Source organism: Oncorhynchus mykiss, chromosome 12, assembly GCF_057628025.1.
Source record: "Oncorhynchus mykiss isolate SJ-2025 chromosome 12, ASM5762802v1, whole genome shotgun sequence".
NCBI lineage: Eukaryota > Metazoa > Chordata > Actinopteri > Salmoniformes > Salmonidae > Oncorhynchus > Oncorhynchus mykiss.
In genome coordinates, this window is record NC_143033.1 from 33,432,501 (window position 1) to 33,454,500 (window position 22,000).

Consider the following 22,000-nt stretch of genomic DNA (forward strand, 5'->3'; position numbering starts at 1 on the left):
GAAACAACAACCTATCTGCACCAATCAGCACCTCTTTCTCCTGCTCTCTGAAGGGGTCATAACCCCTGTTTTTCCAGCCCCTCCTCTCCCCTAACACTCCCCCCTCCGCCCCCATCAAAGCCGATAGTAACCCACCATTACAGAGGAATGTCCATTCAACACATTATCTGGACGTAGAAAATGGGGCTGGCTGCTTTTAACAGCAAATTAGTGACGTGATAATGAGGTCATAAACAGATGCCAGGCCCTCCTTCTGACTTCATTTCCTACTGAATTAGCACTTCCTGGTTCCTCCTCCTCTGGCTCCTATACAATACAACACTAACCCTCCTCCTGGCATGTTAACTAACACTGCTTCTCAATGCTCTGTGATACGGGACGTTAAATGTACACCTCAATGATTATTACTCTGTGTTTTTTTCTTCCAGAATTCTCATTTATGCTTCAAAATAGATTTTTGTGTTTATTATTTCATTTTCAATGTATTTCCCACTAAAAGAACTAGTAAAATATATTTTGGCATATCAAAACTCCGCATGGTGTTTATTTGAGTGAGTAACTAATATGGATTTTCTCATTCATCACACTGTATCCAATTCGATTCCATTTAATAGACCACCCTTAATGGATTTTCAGTCACGTCTAGACGTGAGCGAACACAGATTGATATTTCACACCTGTGTTACACAGAGCTGCACTGCAAATGGAAGCTTTTTTGCCTGAAATGCATTACCAAGCTCTGGTTCTGGTTGATATACAAATAGGCTGCAACGGCATGCCTCTCTCGGCTCTCATACACTGAGCCAATGCAGAATTACAATGACCAGCCAATGTCCTAATAATAATAAACAATGAAACACATTATGATTCTGTCAAATGAAAATAATTTTGCCATTATATAATATTGCAACATAAAACACATAAGAACTCATACCTTTAACTGCAGCAGTGCTGAAGAATTTCTCTGAGCTGGCATCAGAGCCCTGTGTGAGAGAAAGACGATATCATTAGCACATCTTCTTAAACATGTGGACTTCATAGTCAAAGACCCAACAGGCCATATGTACCATCCATCTAACGGGAGCAAAACATTCCGCACTGCACATCACGGCCACTTGATGGCACTGTTGGTCCATGACACAACAGCACATTTCATCTCGAGCCCGGTGTGGCAGGGCGTACATTAACATTGCTATGTTATTGTGCAAACATTCAGTGCTAAGCATTTACACAGTATTAGACAATTAACGTGTTTTTAGGTGAGAATGTGCTGTCGAGGAGGCGTTGGCTAATTCAATACCACGAATAAGGTGAAAGACCGACCTGTTACAATCCCTACCAATATATGCGTGCCATGGATGAGTCTACTAGGGAATAATAGATTGAACCCACTAGTTTAAAATGTCACATTCATAGCGTTTTCACTTTTTGTCGCAGAGAAGTATAAAACCAGAAGACAGTAGCCTATTGAAAGATGCTCGTTTATATATTAGATATTAGTCGCGGGAAGTGAATTTGACAATGAGCCCAATTCAAAACAATTCAGAAGACATTATCACAGAAAATGAAGACTCCACAGCTTCTCTGCAAATGGACAGTGGCACGGGCTCCAATAGTAACGGTATGAGAATTGCACAAATGCCACATATATCACATTGGCTAAAGCCTATCAATTATTTTCTATACTCACATGATACGACCCTGCTGAAGCCAGAAACATTTAAATATTAATTTGCTTAGGGTGCAGTACACTCCATGGTAAGAGATAGGCATTTCAGTATATCTACTCATCCGAATTAAAATGTGTAGGTGCATGGAAAACAGAAAAAAGGTTTTGCCATTCCATAAAATATAATTTTATCTCGTAATTCCACAAATTAAAACGAGAGTAGCATATCAAAGAGTATGACGGCAGATTGAAATAGACAGACTTGATTGAAGCACATTCAGTTTGGATATTTCCCTTTTGCACACAGCAAATATACAGATAAACACCATTCATAACGGTAAAAGCAGCCTTTTCCACATAGGAATATTACACATTTGCGTTATTATGAATATGTTTATTAGTAGCCTATAAAACGAAATGCTGCAATAGCCACACAGATATTACACATTTTATTATGTTCAATAAAACCTATTGATAATACACATAATTCGTCGTTAATATGCATAAACTAATAACCAAACAGGCTAATTCATAATAAGGTAGACTACGTGAATAAAGAAACGCGACGCGCATACCTTTGATGTGGCGAAACTGGCAAGAAGGAAAATAACAAGTCAAATATATGACTTTCGTGGTCTAGAAAATACGGCCCCGTTTTACATTCTGCTCGTCGAATAATGTAATCCACAAACGGGGCGAATTCAACTCCGTTTTAATTGATGACAGCCATGCGAAAAGAGAAGCCCTTTCCAAGACAATTCCAACGAGAGACGAGAAGCGCATAAAAAGCTACCGTTCCTCTCGGACAAAGGAAGACGTGTCTTGCCAGCAAAAGCATCAGCAACAACTCTGGGTCGCTAAATCCCGTTAAGTGCGTTTCGTCTCCAGTTCAGGGTGGAATACAAATCTATTTCGCAATATTCATGTATTGAAAATATCCGAGATTCGAATAGACAGGATCCTTGGGAGAATGTGTATCTGGACGCGTAAAGAGGCTGCGTCCACAGACACCACAAGAGAGTCGACAGCTCGCTCCTACAGAGCAAAAAAATCCAACAAAGCGCAGACCAATTTCCTCTGTTGCGAAAGAGGGAGACAAAATCACACTTAGAATCACCTTGAGCCAAAAGGGGACTCCACATTCATTATATGTTCAGCTGGTAAAAGCGTATGTCCTGTGGTTGCTGACGGTTCCGTCGCCGACAGAGCCTCTCCTCATCCGCTCCAAGCATCAGACAAACTCCCATTCATCCAACGGCTGCCCCAGCGATCCTCGCTCAACGATCGGGTCCTCCCACTTCCTGATTCTAACCTGACTTGGGTTCGACTTCTCTCCCGAACACAAACACACGTGTGTTTTCTGCTTCCGAGTGTCCGAATACTGTTCCAAAGACCCCGCGCTGCTCGGGACAGTCGTGCGTATTTGCGTAAATGGAGCTCAGATAAACTGCTTAGCATTTCCAGAACGAGAGAGGGAGAGAAAGCAAGAGACGGGAGGGAAGGGGGAGGGCCTGAGACTAGAATGATATTCTTTCACTGTCAACAGTGTGAGATGATGTCAGCGGCTAATGATTTTCCCAGTAGGGTGCTGCAACCGTGAGGGGAGGAAAACAAAACACTCTTTATAAGCAGCAGTGCACCTCCTCAGAGCTCACAGCCGTTCTCTTCCTGTTGGAATAACCACCACTCTACTGTCCTGGAGGAGGTCACATACCCACACCAGCTACTGGGCCAACCATGGCGATAGACAGGGATCCATCCATGCTCACCTATGGTGCCCACTTAATCAAACCTGATCCAGGGCTCAAACGCAGACATTGACAAGAGATTTTCTCATGTTCAAACCATCTGTATTTGTAAGAGGATCACCAGCTTTAGCATTCTCCCTATTATTAAGCACATTTCTGATGGGGCTATTGCTTGGAAGGAGAAAGAGAGAGCGAGAGAGAAAGCACCCCTCGTCTTATCTGATCCATCTCACTAATCTGGCGGACCACGGACACTCCAGACCAAAACAATCCTGCAATCTCCAACTAATGCTGGGCGTTCCTGGAAAATCCCTTCAATCGCACGTTCCCGTGTCCTAGCCTCGGCTAATCAGCATTAACCCACTGTCTGGGAGGTCAATGGATCAACAATGGAGTCACATTGGAGGGAGGATGGGATCTCTTTCTCTCTCCCTACAGCACCCAGCCCCCACAGAGCAGAAAACAGACTTAACTCATTGCTGCAGGGTGCTAATCCATCCCTCTACCCTACTGTATGTGCTGGAGAAAGAAGCAGTGGGAGAAAGAGAAAGATAGCGACAGACAGACACAGACAGACACAGACAGACAGAATGGCCGAGTGTTATAACCCCATGCACCTAGTGCTCTATATACAAGGACATTGGATCTCATGGCCAGATAGATGACTATCAGCAGGGAGACGTGGCTGGCTGAGGCCCCAGGAGACCATTCAAAGCCATACTGCCCGGGCCCCCGGGCCCCAGAGAGCTAAACTTCATCACACAATGGTCCCGCGAAGAACACAGCTCTCCATTACAAAGTGTTCATTGGGTTAGGGGCCCACCTTGATCTCCAGTATAAAGTGTGCAATGGGTTAGGGGCCCCATCTTGATTGTCAGTGGGCCCATGTCTAATATATGATGAAGCCATGTTGACAAGTGTCTGCTTTGAACATCAAGCAGCTTCCATATTGGGAAGAAGAAAAGGAGAAAAAAATCTAAGTGTCCGTGTCCGATTACCCATACTTGGTCCTAAATAGTAGGCTGTTTGAGTATGCAGAAAAAAAGAAAGTTGAATAGTATGCAACATTTAGGAAATCGAGTATACTTTAAATGCCCGGATGTCACACTCATTTCGGCTTTGACAACAACCAATCAATTATATATGGGGATGCACTACCAAAATCAACGAATAGCGGGAAACTGCATTTCAAGCATGACGCATTCTCAGTATGTGAAAATAGAATGTTTAATAGTATGCAACACCTTGAAAATCAAGTATGGTTTAAATGCCAGGATGTTATACTCATTTCGGCTCTTCACCCAGTAGAATTCGATGCACACTTTTCCACGATGTATTGGAAGAGGTGGGCTGCGAGAGATAGGCCCTAGTTCTGTTCAGGTAGACAAACAACAAAACTAGTATTTTTTTTTTTACACAAAGTGTATTTCTGTTTTCTCACTGAAGTGTTTCTTGTTCTCTTGGCCTTTGTCAGAACCTTGAACCTAATTACTAAACCATCTTCTGATTTCTGAATGTGTTGGCATCGGGGACTTGGGATGTGGCTGAGTTATTGATGTCAAGTTAATCAGGCCTTTTAATTTAAACATATAGATTGTAGGCTAGGTAGGCTAGGCTACCTATTTAATCATTTAATTTATGGATAATGCCTTAGCAGTCACTCTGATCTTGTTCCCAATGATCAGTGCTTTGGTGTATTATGTTGCTGTCCAGCGGTCCTGAATTTGCGATGCATCGGCCTGTCCACATGCCTTTTGATTTGAACATCTGAACATTTTTGTTGTGTGTACTAGGCTATTTGATTTAATGAATATACAGTACCAGTTTTATGTTTGGACACATCTACTCATTCAAGGGTTTTTCTTTATTTTTTTGATATTTTCTACGTTGTATAATAAAAATAAAATGAAATAACACATGAAATCATGTAGTAACCCAAAAACTTTTAAACAAATTGAAATATATTTTATATTTGAAATTCTTCAAAGTTGCCTTGATGACAACTTTGCACACTCTTGGCTTTCTCTCAACCAGCTTCATGAGGTGGACCTGGAATGCTTTATAGTATGCAACAATGAGTAAATAGCATGCAGTTTAGCTTATTCCAAATGCTAAAAACAACTGGACAAATTATGTTTCAAATTAGTTATAGTACTGGATAGTCACATGTTATTACATAGTAATTGCAAGACATTCCAAGTAACTACATGGCATTGTGCTGTTTTGTTGGTAAAAACAAAGGTGTGTATGATGCACTGAATATTTATACCACTTTATGCAACAAACAAACATGGCTGCCTGTTGTTGCACCAGTTGAGGAACAGAAGCCATCAACGAATCAGTATTTATTGTCCTTAACAGTCATTATCAAATCTATTTATTTATTTTTGTTAGTACCCCTTTTTCTCCACAAATTTGTGGTATCCAAATCATAGTTACAGTCTTGTCTCATCGCTGCAACTCCCGTACGGCCTCAGGAGAGGTGAAGGTCGAGAGCCGTGCGTCCTCCGAAACACAACCCAACCAAGCCGCACTGCTTCTTCACACAATGCCCACTTAACCCAGTCGCACCAATGTGTCGTAGGAAACACCGTACACCTGGCGACCGTGTCAGCATGCACTGCGCCCGGCCCGCCACAGGAGTCGCTAGTACGCGATGTGACAAGGACATCCCTGTCGGCCAAACCCTCTCCTAACCCGGACGACGCTGGGCCAATTGTGCGCCGCCCCATGGGTCTCCTGGTCACGGCCGGCTGCGACAGAACCTGGACTCAAACTCAGAATCTCTAGTGGCAGAGCCTTAGAACACTGCACCACTCGGGAGGCCTCATTATCAAATTTAAGAGAAACCTCAGGTCTGTGATTCCAGCTCAACCACCAGACAATCTACATCCGGATCTCTCACTGCACATTCCTTTTTAATTCAAATGAAACGCTGACTGAGACGAACAGAAATGAGAAAAAAAAGCTGTGCATGCTGTAATGCCGCAGCCAAGAAAAGAATATAAAGTGGCACTTTTCTATGGAAAAGCACTTGATGCCGTTGCCAGAGACTGGAGATCAAATATAACGTCTGGAGTTTTGTTATGTATGCCAGTAATTGGTGTCTGTGCCTGTAAATTCTGTCTATACACCATCAGCCCTTTCTCTCCGCTAAAAATGTTTCATCTTTAATTCAATTTTTTGGGCCGTGATCCTTTGCTTCAAAGCATCCAGAAGAGAATTTTGCCAACCTCCGCAATGGCGGTTTAATTCGACAGGAACTATTTTTTTCCCTAGATTGCAATCACAGGAGACTGGCTCTCTTTTTCATGAACCTTCCTACCATTACGGGAAAAACCTCCCCTCATTTAAAATATTACCGACAAGTGTAACAGGTGTAATACGTTAAAAGCTCTTAGATAGGGCTCACAAGACTTCCCGGGGTGGATGAGGAGGATGAGGTGAGGCAATAAAAGGAAACGTGTCTTGATGAAATGAGGAGAATAGCAGCTTTCTCCTGAGACAGATAGATAGATATATAAATATAGAGAGGTTCCAGGCAGGTTGACATGGAACAAGCAGTTAACAATGGCCGGGCTGTGAAGATGAAGAACCGTCGGGGAGAAGAATCAGAGGTATACAGTTTAATGGCTGTGATAGAAAACTGAGGATGGATCAACAACATTGTAGTTACTCCACAATACTAACCTAATTGACAGAGTGAAAAGAAGGAAGATTGTACAGAATAAAAATATTCCAAAACATGCTTCCTAATTGCAAGAAGGGTCTAAAGAAATACTGTCAAAAATGTGTCCAATTAACTTTTTGTCCTGAATACAAAGTGTTATTTACACATTACTGAGTATCACGCTTCATATTTTCAAGCATAGCTGCATCATGTTATGTGTATGCTTGTAATTGTTCAGGACTGGTGAGTTTTTTAGGATACAAAAGAAACGGAATGAAGCTAAGCACAGGCTAAATCCTAGAGGAAAACCTGGTTCAGTCGGTATCCACCAGACACTGGGAGATGAATTCACCTTTCAGCAGGACAATAACCTAAATCACAAGGCCAAATCTACACTGGAGTTGCTTACCAAGAAGACAGGAATGTTCTTAAGTGGTCGAGTTAGAGTTTGACTTAAATCTGCTGGAAAATCTATGGAAAGACCTGAAAATGGTTGTCAAGCAATTATCAACAACCAATTTGACAGAGCTTGAAGCATTTTGAAAAGAATAATGGGCAAATGTTTCTCTTAGAGACTTACCCAGAAAGACTCACAGCTGTAGTCGCTGCCAAAGGTGATTCTAACATGTATTGACTTAGGGGGTTGAATACTAATCTAATCAAGATATATTAGTGTTTTATTTTTCAAAAATGTTTTCTAAATGTTATAATTTTTCATCCACTTTGACATACCAGAGTATTTTTTGTAGATCGTTGACAAAAAAATTACAATTCAAACCATTTTAATCTCACTGTAACAACATGTGGAAAAAGTCAAGGGGTGTGAATACTTTCTGAAGGCACTAAATGTATTTCGTAGACAAGATGTCTACTATGGGTAGTATAGAAGTCTACTATGGGTAGTATAGAAGTCTACTATGGGCAGTATAGAAGTCTACTAGGGGTAGTATAGAAGTCTACTAGGGGTAGTATAGAAGTCTACTATGGGCGCAGTATAGAAGTCTACTATGGGCAGTATAGAAGTCTACTATGGGCAGTATGGAAGTCTACTATGGGCAGTATAGAAGTCTACTATGGGCAGTATAGAAGTCTACTAGGGGTAGTATAGAAGTCTACTAGGGGTAGTATAGAAGTCTACTATGGGTAGAATAGAAGTCTACTAGGGGTAGTATAGAAGTATACTATGGGTAGTATAGAAGTCTACTAGGGGTAGTATAGAAGTCTACTATGGGTAGTATAGAAGTCTACCAGGGGTAGTATAGAAGTCTACTATGGGCAGTATAGAAGTCTACTAGGGGTAGTATAGAAGTCTACTATGGGTAGTATAGAAGTCTACTATGGGTAGTCAGGAAGTATACTATGGGTAGTATTGAAGTCTACTATGGGTAGTATAGAAGTCTACTATGGGCAGTATAGAAGTCTACTAGGGCTAGTATAGAAGTATACTATGGGTAGTATAGAAGTATACTAGGGGTAGTATAGAAGTCTACTATGGGCAGTATAGAAGTCTACTAGGGGTAGTATAGAAGTCTACTATGGGCAGTATGGAAGTCTACTATGGGTAGTATAGAAGTCTACTATGGGTAGTATAGAAGTATACTATGGGCAGTATAGAAGTCTACTAGGGGTAGTATAGAAGTCTACTATGGGCAGTATAGAAGTCTACTATGGGCAGTATGGAAGTCTACTATGGGCAGTATAGAAGTCTACTATGGGCAGTATAGAAGTCTACTAGGGGGAATATAGACGTCTACTAGGGGTAGTATAGAAGTCTACTATGGGTAGAATAGAAGTCTACTAGGGGTAGTATAGAAGTATACTATGGGTAGTATAGAAGTCTACTAGGGGTAGTATAGAAGTCTACTATGGGTAGTATAGAAGTCTACCAGGGGTAGTATAGAAGTCTACTATGGGTAGTCTACTATGGGTAGTATAGAAGTCTACTATGGGTAGTATAGACATCTACTAGGGGTAGTATAGAAGTCTACTATGGGCAGTATAGAAGTCTACTAGGGGTAGTATAGAAGTCTACTATGGGTAGTATAGAAGTCTACTATGGGTAGTCAGGAAGTATACTATGGGTAGTATTGAAGTCTACTATGGGTAGTATAGAAGTCTACTATGGGCAGTATAGAAGTCTACTAGGGGTAGTATAGAAGTATACTATGGGTAGTATAGAAGTATACTAGGGGTAGTATAGAAGTCTACTATGGGCAGTATAGAAGTCTACTAGGGGTAGTATAGAAGTCTACTATGGGCAGTATAGAAGTCTACTAGGGGAAGTATAGAAGTCTACTATGGGTAGTATAGAAGTCTACTATGGGTAGTCAGGAAGTATACTATGGGTAGTATTGAAGTCTACTATGGGTAGTATAGAAGTATACTATGGGTAGTATAGAAGTCTACTAGGGGTAGTATAGAAGTCTACTATGGGTAGTATAGAAGTCTACCAGGGGTAGTATAGAAGTCTACTATGGGTAGTATAGAAGTCTACTATGGGTAGTATATAAGTCTACTAGGGGTAGTATAGAAGTCTACTAGGGGTAGTATAGAAGTATACTATGGGTAGTATAGACGTCTACTATGGGTAGTATAGAAGTCTACTAGGGGCAGTATAGAAGTCTACTAGGGGTAGTATAGAAGTCTACTATGGGTAGTATAGACGTCTACTAGGGGCAGTATAGAAGTCTACTAGGGGTAGTATAGAAGTCTACTATGGGTAGTATAGAAGTCTACTAGGGGTATTATAGAAGTATACTATGGGTAGTATAGAAGTCTACTATGGGTAGTATAGAAGTCTATTATGGGTAGCGTAGAAGTATATTATGGGTAGTATAGAAGTCTATTATGGGTAGTATAGAAGTCTATTATGGGTAGCATAGAAGTCTACTATGGGTAGTATAGAAGTCTACAATGGGTAGTATAGAAGTCTACTATGGGTAGTATAGAAGTATACTAGGGGCAGTATAGAAGTCTACTAGGGGTAGTATAGAAGTATACTATGGGTAGTATAGAAGTCTACTATGGGTAGTATATAAGTCTACTAGGGGTAGTATAGAAGTCTACTATGGCCAGTGTGGATTGCCAGAGGGTATGGAGAGAAGTCTACTATGAACAGTGTGGATTGCCAGAGGGTATGGAGAGAAGTCTACTATGGACAGTGTGGATTGCCAGAGGGTATGGAGAGAAGTCTACTATGGGTAGTATAGAAGTCTACTATGGACAGTGTGGATTGCCAGAGGGTATGGAGAGAAGTGGCAAGGACACAGGTTTTAATAAGCACATGCTTATAAAACACTTAAAAAAGACATGAATTATTTGCACCATTCTCAATAAGATTCATGGCCTGATATTCTATCTGACTGCAAAATAGGTAGACTACCCCCACATGCCATGGAACATCCTGCAATCAAATACATGCACAAATACACACCAGAATCAAAAATCATCTACCGTCTCTTTTCTGTGCTTTCAAAAAGCGAGGTGAGGATGCTTTTTACAGTCATTACATCCAGCCTTATCTCAGTGAGCCTGAGCCTGCACTAGCCTGCCAATGACAACTGCTTCTAATCTTGCCCCCTCCCGACAAGCAGCTCTGAAAGCGACAGCGCCTTTCTTCCCAATTCCTCAGACACGTAGCCAGACATATATTCATCTGTCACTCGTTGCCTGCATTAATGGGGAGATGACACACACACACGAGACAAAAAGATGAGCCATATTTCACACATCTTTCACACTGATTTAAACCTGCCTTTATCACACAAGAGGGATTGGTAGTTTTTGAATATTAAGGCAGACACAAGACAGAGGGAGGGAAGCATCTGTCTGACATAGCCTACTAGGACAACGGGAATTGAAAAGTAGCAGATCGTTTTTTCTCTACGGTAATATGTTTCCTTGAGCTAAGAGATATGAAACTCACATCATATGTCACTAAGTGAAGCGTAAAGTATTTCTTCCTGGTGTTCGACCTATAAAGTAAAGAGCCTATAGAGCAACTGGTGTAATCTGGTCTGCTATCTCTCCCAGTCTGCTTTCAGGAACCAGGCCCGGGCCGTCGGTTGGACCACTAGGCGAATGGGGATGGATAATGTTAGACCTTATCTCCATCTAGGAGGTCAATAATCACTGAGAGTTGACATAGCAGTACATAAGCACTGGTCTGTTAGCATGAGCAGAGCCACTTTACTGCCTGGCCCTCGAGCCATCAGTCCTCTGTCCCCTTCCCAGGGACTCTGCTTTCAAAACAAACGAGGACAAGGAAATTGGTTTAGGCTAACCTTCCCTCCTCAAACGCTTGGGTTACATCCTTAATGCATTTCTTTGCCTTATTCCCAGTCGGAGTAGAAATGGGAACAGGAGGGAGGCCCTTTTGTCAAAATTCTAGACATGCCACAGAGCGTCAGCTGCCATGCCGCCGGTCATTTCAGGCCAGTCAATCCCTCCCTCCCCATCAAGCAGACCAACATTGAGTACCACTCTATTGCACACACACAAACACATTTGTACATTTGTACAAACACATTTGTACACACTCATATACACTCAGTGGACAGTTTATTAGGTACACCCATCTAGTAGGGGGTCGTACCCCCCTTTACCTCCAGAACATCCTGAATTATTCGGGGCATGGCGTTCTATCGTGACTCAATTGGTATCAAGAGACCTAACGTGTGCCAGGAAAACATTCCCCACACCAGTACACTACCGCCACCAGCCTGTACCGTTGACACCAAGCAGGATGGGGCCACGGACCCATGCTGCTTACGCCAAATCCTGACTCTGCCATCAGCATGGCGCAACAAGAACCGGGCTTCTTCGGACCAGACAATGTTTTTCCACTCCTCGATTGTCCAGTATTGATGATTGAGTGCCTACTTGAGCCACTTCTTCTTGTTTTTAGCTGATAGGAGTGGAACCCGTTGTGGTCGTCTCCTACAATAGCGCATCCATGACAAGGATTGACGAGTTGTGCGTTTCGAGATGCCATTCTACACACCACTGTTGTACTGTGCTGTTATTTGCCTGTTTGTGGCCCGCCTGTTAGTTTGCATGATATTTTCCCTTTTCCTTCAATCTCTCTCATCAACGAGCTGTTTTTGCCCACAGGACTGCCACTGACTGGATGTTTTTTCTTTGTAGCACCAATCTCTGTAAACTCTAGACACTCGTGCGTGAAAATCCCAGGAGAGTGAGCTTTTCTGAGATACTGTATCCGACGCACCAAGCACAGACGATCATACCACGCTCAAAGCCGCTTAGGTCACTCGTTTTGCCCATTCTAACGTTCAATCGAACAGTAACTGAATGTCTCGATGCCTGTCTGCCTGCTTTATATAGCAAGCCATGGCCACGTGACTCACTGTCTGTAGGAGAGATACATTTTTTGTGAAAAGGGTGGTGTAGCTAATAAACCAGCGACTGAGTGTACGTACACAAACATACATGCAAAATACACACACTGGTAGACTTTGGGCGGCATCCAGATTGCCATACCTTTATATCGATCTTGTGCCATACCGGGATATTCAATTATACCGGCACTGAACACAAGGGGCACAATTGATTTTGGAAGAAGCTAACCACAAATGCAGAGCATTTAGCATATTTTAGACGGTTAACTTAATAGTTACAAAATATCTAGCTGGCAAACATTTAGTTGTGAATTCTATAATGTAATTAGATCACCTGGCGCATGCTGCGCAACAGTGAGCGACTCACAAGACTCACAAGGTCTCTAGTCGTTGTGTGCTACAAACACCACGTGACTGGGTACTACCGGGAAAATGATGTGACAGGTTAATGAAGAATGCAGTCTTCTTTATCTCCTAACATGTTGCACAAGATGACCGCAGGTATTTACTTAAAAAGTAGTTAGAAATATTCACATTTATAAAACAACTTCAAATAAATAGTTTAAACGGTATTGACTGTATTGAAAAACCATCCTGTGGCTATTTCCAAATACCCTGGTATACTGTACATACGGTATACCGCCCAAGCCTACACACAGGACTGTGTTGTTGATGTTTCCTTGCGTTGGTAAGGGGTTAGAGATCGCTTATCTGCTCACTGTCATGGCTGACATAGAGTGAAACTGTAAATGCCATGAGAACCACAATATAGCATGCAAACTTTGGCAAAACAACTGCTTATCCTTCTGATCAAATAATTTCATATGAAGCTGGTCCAGATACTGGTTTGATCTGGTTTGCAGTAATATTGAGGTTGGCTTCCATGAGGATCCCGTGTTAAAAACCAGGCGATAGCTTTCAGCTGTTTTACAATAGAAAATAAGGGAAATCCTCTCAATATTCCAACCTGATTCCAGTTGTCTCAGAAGTCTTGCAGTGGAGCCATGCACCCCAGACAAACCCATAAATAAAAACTCTGAATATCAAACCCTAGCTTTAATTGTCCTCATTAATCATCTCCATAGTCACGGAGGCACGACAGACATCAGCAACGACTTAATTTCAACCCAGAGCTACTTTGGCTGGGATGATATTTTTTACTTTTTTTACTTTCTTGTGCACCACACTGGGAGCGAGGAGAGATGGGGAGAGAAATACGAGGGAGAGAAACAGGAGGAGGAGAGAGTGACAGGGAGAAGAGAGACAGAGAAATTAGAGAGCCAGACAGCCAGGGGGAGGGGAAATCGAGGGGGGAGAGAAATTGCCCCGCTGTGTCTTTAAGAGGAATCACGTCAGGAAAGCACTGAGGAAATCACCAGGAAGACCTGTATTAAAATGTGTCTGACCCCTGATGGACTTCCGACTGCAGCCCAGAGCAATCTGCCTGCCTGCCCGGCTGGAGAAATATGGTCAGAGGATTGTGCCACTGAAACACTCCATCAAGACCATTCTGTCAGGTACGCACTGAGACAGACTACAGCCCAAACCTCTCTTCCCTTCCTCTCTCTCCCTCCCTCCTCCACTCTAAGGTCGTGTTGAACTGCTCCAGAGTGGGGGCCTAATGATAGTCTCTCTAGTCTAGGGGGACATAAGATGGGCCCAGACTTCAAAAGCCAGCAGGGTGACAGACAGCAGGGAAGTCTCTCTCTCGCCCCCCCCCCCCCCCCCATCTCAACCCACTGGCCCAGGAGGGGTTTCTAATTGCATTTCACAAGGACTGAACTAAATAAAGGCCTTGTTCTGCCTACAGTAGCCACCCTGCTGGGGGGTGGAGAGTCAGGGGGAGGGGGGAGGAGGGAGAGATTTGAGCCTCTGTGTGTGACAGAAAGCTTTAGCATGTCAAGCTCCACAGAGACAGGGGTAGGATAGCAACTCCGCCCCAACCTCCCCTATGGTAATGGTAGAACATGGGAGACTGAACAAGAGAAAGAATGTGTGTGTGTTTGAGAAGGTTAGAGAAAAGCGGGAGAGATTTAATCCACAAAATGTCCCATCCCCCTTGTGGCAGGCAGACAGGCAGACAGGCAGACAGGCAGTTCCTCTGCCAGAGCCCATGGATGTGACCTACATGGTGGGGTGTTTGTGGGCAGGGACTAGGGAGGATGGTGGGGTGTTTGTGGGGCAGGGACTAGGGAGGATGGTGGGGTGTTTGTGGGGCGGGGACTAGGGAGGATGGTGGGGTGTTTGTGGGCAGGGACTAGGGAGGATGGTGGGGTGTTTGTGGAGGGGCAGGGACTAGGGAGGATGGTGGGGTGTTTGTGGGCAGGGACTAGGGAGGATGGTGGGGTGTTTGTGGGGCAGGGACTAGGGAGGATGGTGGGGTGTTTGTGGGCAGGGACTAGGGAGGATGGTGGGGTGTTTGTGGAGGGGCAGGGACTAGGGAGGATGGTGGGGTGTTTGTGGAGGGTCAGGGACTAGGGAGGATGGTGGGGTGTTTGTGGAGGGGCAGGGACTAGGGAGGATGGTGGGCTGTTTGTGGAGGGGCAGAGACTAGGGATGATGGTGGGGTGTTTGTGGAGGGGCAGGGACTAGGGATGATGGTGGGGTGTTTGTGGAGGGGCAGGGAGGGCAGGGCCATAGGAGGTCTGTGGACAAGCAGGGAGCCTCCACTCCACTTTGAAGCTCTCTGCATTTCAATATTTCATGAGCCTCATCTCATCTCCAGCCCCTCTCATCGGATGTGTGCTTTTAGCTAGATAGTGAGCAGCGATCGTATACCCCATCACAGTAGCTACCATAGATCTGAGGAAACAGAAACACTCTGTTCCTGCTCTGTGTACCCAGACAGTCTCTGGGCTTTGGGCTTTTGCATATCTAAGGGACGATCTCGTTAAATGCTTGTAGCAATTACAACAATTAGAGATAAGCTAAGTGTGTCAAAGCCCTGGCGGAGACAACACCATGTTTACAATGATTAACATGCAGTGTTATCGGTGGGGATGGTAATCAGGCAGCCAGCTAGAGCCTGACGCTCCACAAAATCACAGGGGCTTTATCTGTCACTATCAATGTGAGGGCAGGCGTGAGGCAAGCTGCAGGAAACGCAAACATGGTGGGAAATAAATGGCGGCCATACTTGTCAGCATTGTCACGTCTACAGCTGGTTTCAAATGATGCCATTTCCTCATTCAAGTTAATTCAAAGTTCACCAGGTACAGTATAATGGCTTGGTCAGGTCATATGGAAAAGGTCAGGAAAACGACTGGCCCTAATGATGGAGTATTCTGCACATAATACGATATCATGTAATAAATATGTAAAAGCACTGTAATAAGACTTAATATTCAACTACAACTGATCCGCATTTCTATCAAGCACTATCAATGGGGTCAGTGGGAGTGTGTGTGGCGTCTGCCGGTACATTTCCATGAGGGTGCATCGTGTTGGCACACTCTGGCCTCTCCAGCCCTCTCTATGTCCTCCGCTGTGACCGTGACATAAGGCCTGGTTGTCTGGGGCTCTGGACTGTAATAGAGATGCCTTTGAGAGGGGCCTCCATCTGGCAGACCGCGGGCTCTGTGGGCCGGGCAGGCCTGCATTCCGTGCTATCCTCCACAAATTCACACCAAGCCAGCCGGAGACCTAAATGTCCACATTGTGAGTCTGAGACCCACTCACTGCATGCCCTCCCTGTCTGAGAGAGAGACTGAGAGAGAGGCTGAGAGAGAAGCTGAGAGAGAAGCTGAGAGAGAGGCTGAGAGAGAAGCTGAGAGAGAGGCTGGGAGAGAGGCTGAGAGAGAGGCTGAGAGAGAAGCTGAGAGAGAGGCTGAGAGAGAGGCTGAGAGAGAGGCTGAGAGAGAGACTGAGTGAGAAGCTGAGAGAGAGGCTGAGAGAGAGACTGAGAGAGAGGCTGAGAGAGAAGCTGAGAGAGAGGCTGAGAGAGAGGCTGAGAGAGAGGCTGAGAGAGAGGCTGAGAGAGAAGCTGAGAGAGAAGCTGAGAGAGAGGCTGAGAGAGAGGCTGAGAGAGAGGCTGAGAGAGAAGCTGAGAGAGAGGCTGAGAGAGAGGCTGAGATAGAAGCTGAGAGAGAGGCTGAGAGAGAGGCTGAGGGAGAGGCTGAAAGAGAGGCTGAGAGAGAGGCTGAGAGAGACAGGACATTCACCACGTTGGGGTTATTTGAGTGGAGGATCCCAAAGCACAGACGTACTCCGTGTGTTCTCTTCTCTCTGCTCACTCATAGTGTGTGTGTCTGTGTATGTGTGTCTATGTCTATGTCTATTAGTTTTGTATAAGTGTGTATGTTTCTTTAGTGTTCATTGTGTTGAATGAGAGTCTGTTTATGTCCTGTTTAGCATTTGAAAGTACCCGTGGAGAGGAGTGGGCATAGGAGAGGATGTGTGTGAATTTGAGAGCATGTATTAGTGTTTGCCAGCCAGTCTGCCTAGCTTTTATGTGTTTGTGTGTGTGCTTTCCTATGTCTGTCTGTTAAGGTCCAGATCTCAGTAGGGCTGGGCTGAGGGCTGGCACCGAGCACAAAGAGCCAAGTGGCACATCATTTAGCACTAAGTCCAATAATCAGGGGCTGTCTCAGCTGGGCTTAGCATGCGCTCTGCTTACTAACATGGCCTCAACAAGAGGATCTGGGACTGCTGCTGCACGCGCCCGGCCCAACTCAGACAGACAGGGTCTGTAAGAGGATTTCACACTGGCAAACAGGGACAGCCTGCGCTGCTCCCTCCGCTCACCCAGGGAGAGACCAGACAGCTGCACCTCCTCACACACATCGCTGTGGATGCACGCACGCACGCGCACACACACGCACGCACGCACGCACACACACACACACACACACACACACACACACACACACACACACGCTATCCCCCCAAATCCCTGCATCGGGGGACAATATCAATTGAGCGAGCTCAGGGATAATCCTTCCAGGAAACCTGATAAAGCAGCTGGGTCGGAGTGCCAGGCCGATTTGACGGTGGCTAAGACACAGAGAGACACAGAGGAGACTAGCAAGCCCGCCGCGGAGCTGGCTGGGTGGACCAACAATAATATCATACGATGTTCTATCATGCAATAATATGCAGGGAGATTTGATGGGTTCTCTAACCTAAAATGCTCTACTCACAGGGTTAGGATAACATGAAAGATAAACATTGTACAGCAGCATCTGAAAGACAGAAAGTGAATGATGTTTTTCCTGGAGCACTCCTTGGCTTGCATGACGACACTGCTATTATTGAGGATATCACATGAGAACATAAATATAAAAAATACCAAATATTTTGCACTCCAAGATTTAAGAGAAGACTGGTGGTTTGAGAGACAGTATAAATCAATGTGAGAATTCTTCTGATGCACACTGTACGTGTTGCTATGACAAAGGCCCACTTTACAGGCCTACAGAGACAAACACCCCCTACACAGAAACACACACAGACAGACAGACAGACACACAGACAGACACACACACACACACACACACACACAGACACACACACACAGACACACACACACACACACACACACACACACACACACACACACACACACACACACACACACACACACACACACACACACACACACACACACACACACACAGGAGAAAAAGGCCCTGGTCCACTGGAAGATACAGAGCAGTGGGGAGAGACAGGAAGAGAGAAAGAGGGAAAGAGGCCGGGGCATTTCAGCACACAGATGAAGACATCCCTGAGCAGCAGCAGTAGTTTAAAGCTGGTGCAACAGCACAACAAGGTCTCTGGGGTGTTGCGTTCCATCCTCTCCCCTTCGCTGTTGAGTTCCTCCTGTGACACAGGAGGTAAACACTTTGTTGTGGGAACAGCTTTGGATTCTCCTCAATAAAGGCCCATAGACAATGCAATCAGCCACAGGGTGCTCGGGAGATCCAAACAAGCCAGGGAGTTAGCAACGTTAGAGCCCGTTTAATTGAGTCTATTCACAGATGCCGCCTCTGGCATGGTTCTGGGAGAGGGAGAAAGGGGTCTTACACACACACATGTACGCACACACACATATTTGGACTGATTAGTGTGCTCTGATGACCACATTGTGGTGTGACGGAGGAATGCTGTTGGCTACCCTTCAGGAAGTATTTTGTGGACTGGACCAATGGAGAGGGAGCCTGCCAACTCCCACCCAGGCCTAATGATACAGTATTGGATTAGAATAAGGGCTCTCAGTCACGCTCTGTTGGAGTTTGAACTATGACCTCAGTGATGCAGAGTGTACAGTACAGCTATCTTTGACTCTTGCTGAGGTTCAAGTAATGCTTTTGTGGGTACAGTACAGTAGCACCTGACACTGCTAATGAATTTGCTTATAAAGCTACACACACACACACACACACACAAACACACACACACACACACACACACACACACACACACACGCATGCATGCACACATTTACTGCTAGACGGGTGAGGTGACTGGAGGTGACTGAGGTGTTTCTCTCAACTTTGCCACTGGGGTGTTGCTTTGGTCCTCTAATCCTGAGAAGTATCCTATCTGGTTTGCTCTGCATATCCCTGATGTATTTTTCACCAGTTACTTCTAAAAAGCACTGTGTTCCCCGGCATTAAAAAGCAATTTAGCACTCGTAGGATTAAAAGCTCATGTTAAATTGAAGGCTACACTTGGCATGGGCATGAAACATTTAGCAGCTTCTTATATTTACCAAGGCTGAAGCTGAGCGCTGCACACACAGCATTTAAAAGACAACATGGGTTATTTTATCTGACTACAGCAGAGCTGAGGTTGGATGCCTGATGCCTCATTTAGGAATAAACCTTTACATGCTTTTACAAACATTACCTCCAGCCAAAAATAGGTTATGTAACAGGTGTCTTTTTACAGGTTCTCTCTTAAAATCTCACAAGTAAATTATTCATATACAGTACATTGTGGTGTACAATTACCAATCATTTCATTTTTTATCTTCTTTTTCCCCAAAATATTTTCATGATTTGCCCCTGAAAAAAGTGCCTTCGTCCCTCCTTCAGTGTTCCCCCAAAGCTAGGAGACCATTCATGCTCATATACAAATCAGAAAAATAAACACTGAATGTATCATCCATGGAATGCCTCTTACTGTCAATTCAATTCAATTCAATTCAAAGGGTTTTATTGGCATGGGAAACATGTTTGCCACAGCAAGTCAAATACATAATAAACAAAAGTGAAATAACCAATAAAAACAGTAAACATTACACTCACAAAAGTTTCAAAGGAATAGAGACATTTCAAATGTCATATGGATATGTACAGCGTTGTAACGATGTGCAAATTCGTCTCTTCCACCTCTCCTCCCCCTGTCTAGTGTGTCACTCACCCCTGTTGAGGGGGAGGGGAAGGGAGAGACTGTGGGCATTCTCTCCCCTGTCTGCTCCCTTGTCTTCTCCCCTGAAATGTGAACTCATTCTGGGCTGAAGCCATCCGTGAGGACGTCTGGCTAAATATGAATACTGGTGCTTGTCGTCCCACTGGGTCCCTGAAAGTGTCAAACTAGAAAACCCGTTTGGGTTGGCTGTGATACCAGAACCCTGATGCTGTGCTCCCCTCCCCTTAACCACCCGCCAACCCACTATCGTCCCAAGTGGGCTTGCCTGCACACATCCATCTGAGACACCATGATTGGCCAGACCACACAGAAAGACAGGGGGAGGGAAGTAGCTTTTTACTGGACTGTAGGCTCTCATTTAAGCATAATGATGGGCACTATAATGATGGCTATAATTGCTAATGAATCCATTTCCTGATCATCAGCCAAGGATCATCATCATAATGATGTGTAAGGATCCCCTCCCAATCCACCTACACACACAACTCTAAACACTGTCCCAAAAATATTACGCAATAAAAGTCTAGAAAGACTACACTACACATGCCTTTTCAGGATGTAGTAGCCAATCACAAAGGTAAACCATGTACTTCCTCTCTTCTGTGTTAGATGCCGTCACTCCACTGTGTTGCTACGTGGGTCATGCTCCTCCACCACGACAGAAGGCCAGATTAGCCCTGTGTTCCACCAGGGGACCCGGGGGACCCTCCCACCCCAGGGGAGCTTGCATGTAGACTACGTGTGAGAGATGCATGGAGGGGTCCATACTCCACAGGGGACACATAGGAGCATGCCCCCCCCACCCCCCCACCCCCCACTCTCTGTCTCTCTGTCTCTCCGTCTTTCTCTCCCTCTCTCCCTGTCTCTCTGTCTCTCTCTCTCTCTCTCTCTCTCTCTCTGTCTCTCTCTCTCCCAGGGCTTGTTATTTCAGTGTGGTAGCTAGCTGCCTGCCTGGTGATGTGTTACTCAGGGACAGATGAAGGTGACTGCCGCCCTGTAGTACAGCAACTTCATGACTGATAATAATGTGCCGGATCAGTGCATCCATCATCTATTACCATACTGCCTTGTGCCCACGCACTAGCCTGCTGCATAATGCACGCGCACTTACTCAAATGGGACATTTCTACTCCTTCCTGGAAGGTAACAGACATTTTATCATAGGCATAAATGCAAAACCACACTACTCATTTCTCTTATCTAGTGTTGTATAAAAAAAAAACAAGTAGTTCTTCTGAAAATGGATATTCAGGACATTGGCAATGGCTTTGTGTTGAGCTAGACAGGGCTGCCTGTATGACCTCACCCTCTTGATGTGGCTTATTTATATTAGCCTCCTAGGTGGTTGGACACACATTGCCGTGGATACACACCCTGGTTGCTGGACGAGATGTGTAGGCTACGTGACGTACATACTGATGAGTCCTGTGGGCTTTATGTAAATCAGCCTGCTCCATTTCCCTGTGTGAAGTAGGAATTAAACCACTCTTGAACCAGGTTATGTACAAAAATGATGTCCTCAAAAAGCTTTGTATGCCTCAACCCTCAGTGCATTAACCCGAAAAACATATGGGTGTATAAGAGTTTCGGTGGTAAAAGGACAGGAGGAGGGATATAGGACATGAAGCTGTACAGTACTACAGTATGTCATGTATGGTATAGATACTATGTGACCCTCCACATCCACCGGCAGGGCCTAACAGCGAGTCTACAGCCTACCAGCACCCCACTCTCAGTGGAGTGAGACACCCCCCCCCCACCCCCACCCCCAGATGGCTGTGGGATAATAACACCCCCAGGACCAGGAGCACTGAGGTCTGTTATCATCCCCTCTCAGCACTGATAGACATCATTGGGTTAATGTAGCCCACAGAGCAGATGACCCCCTATCCACCTCCACCTCCCCACCCCATCCCTCCACCTCTATTTTTCTCTCAGTCTGAGTGACACACCAAAGAGTCTCTTGTTCTCCTCTGAAGCACCCTCCTGTTTTAACAAAACCCAGTAAGAAGCATTCCCTGCCCGCTCACTACAATGGCCAGCCTATGTGAGAGAGAGTAGCGTAGCGAGAGAGTAGTTTTTCAGTCTCTCTTTTTTTCCTGTCTACTCCAGGTTTTTAAGGCTGCCGATCGATGCCAGGGCCCAGTGTCAATCCTAACAAGTGTTTACTTGTGTTTTCTCCGGC

The 22,000-nt window shown here is 44.8% G+C and overlaps 1 protein-coding gene across 15 annotated transcripts in view; it reads right to left on the bottom strand.

The window, feature by feature from the left end:
* The window catches only part of LOC110537471 (autism susceptibility gene 2 protein), a 488,828-nt gene that overhangs the window by 44,571 nt on the left and 422,257 nt on the right, over window positions 1–22,000 (bottom strand). For 11 of the 15 annotated variants that reach the window (XM_090192284.1, XM_090192285.1, XM_090192283.1 and 8 more), the window contains one exon: window positions 935–983. In XM_090192284.1, the coding sequence (XP_090048410.1) occupies window positions 935–983 (49 nt within the window). Of the gene's footprint in view, window positions 1–934; window positions 984–2,244; window positions 3,119–22,000 lie in introns of those variants that run through there. The other 4 variants (XM_090192292.1, XM_090192289.1, XM_090192295.1 and 1 more) reach the window with 3 other exon arrangements.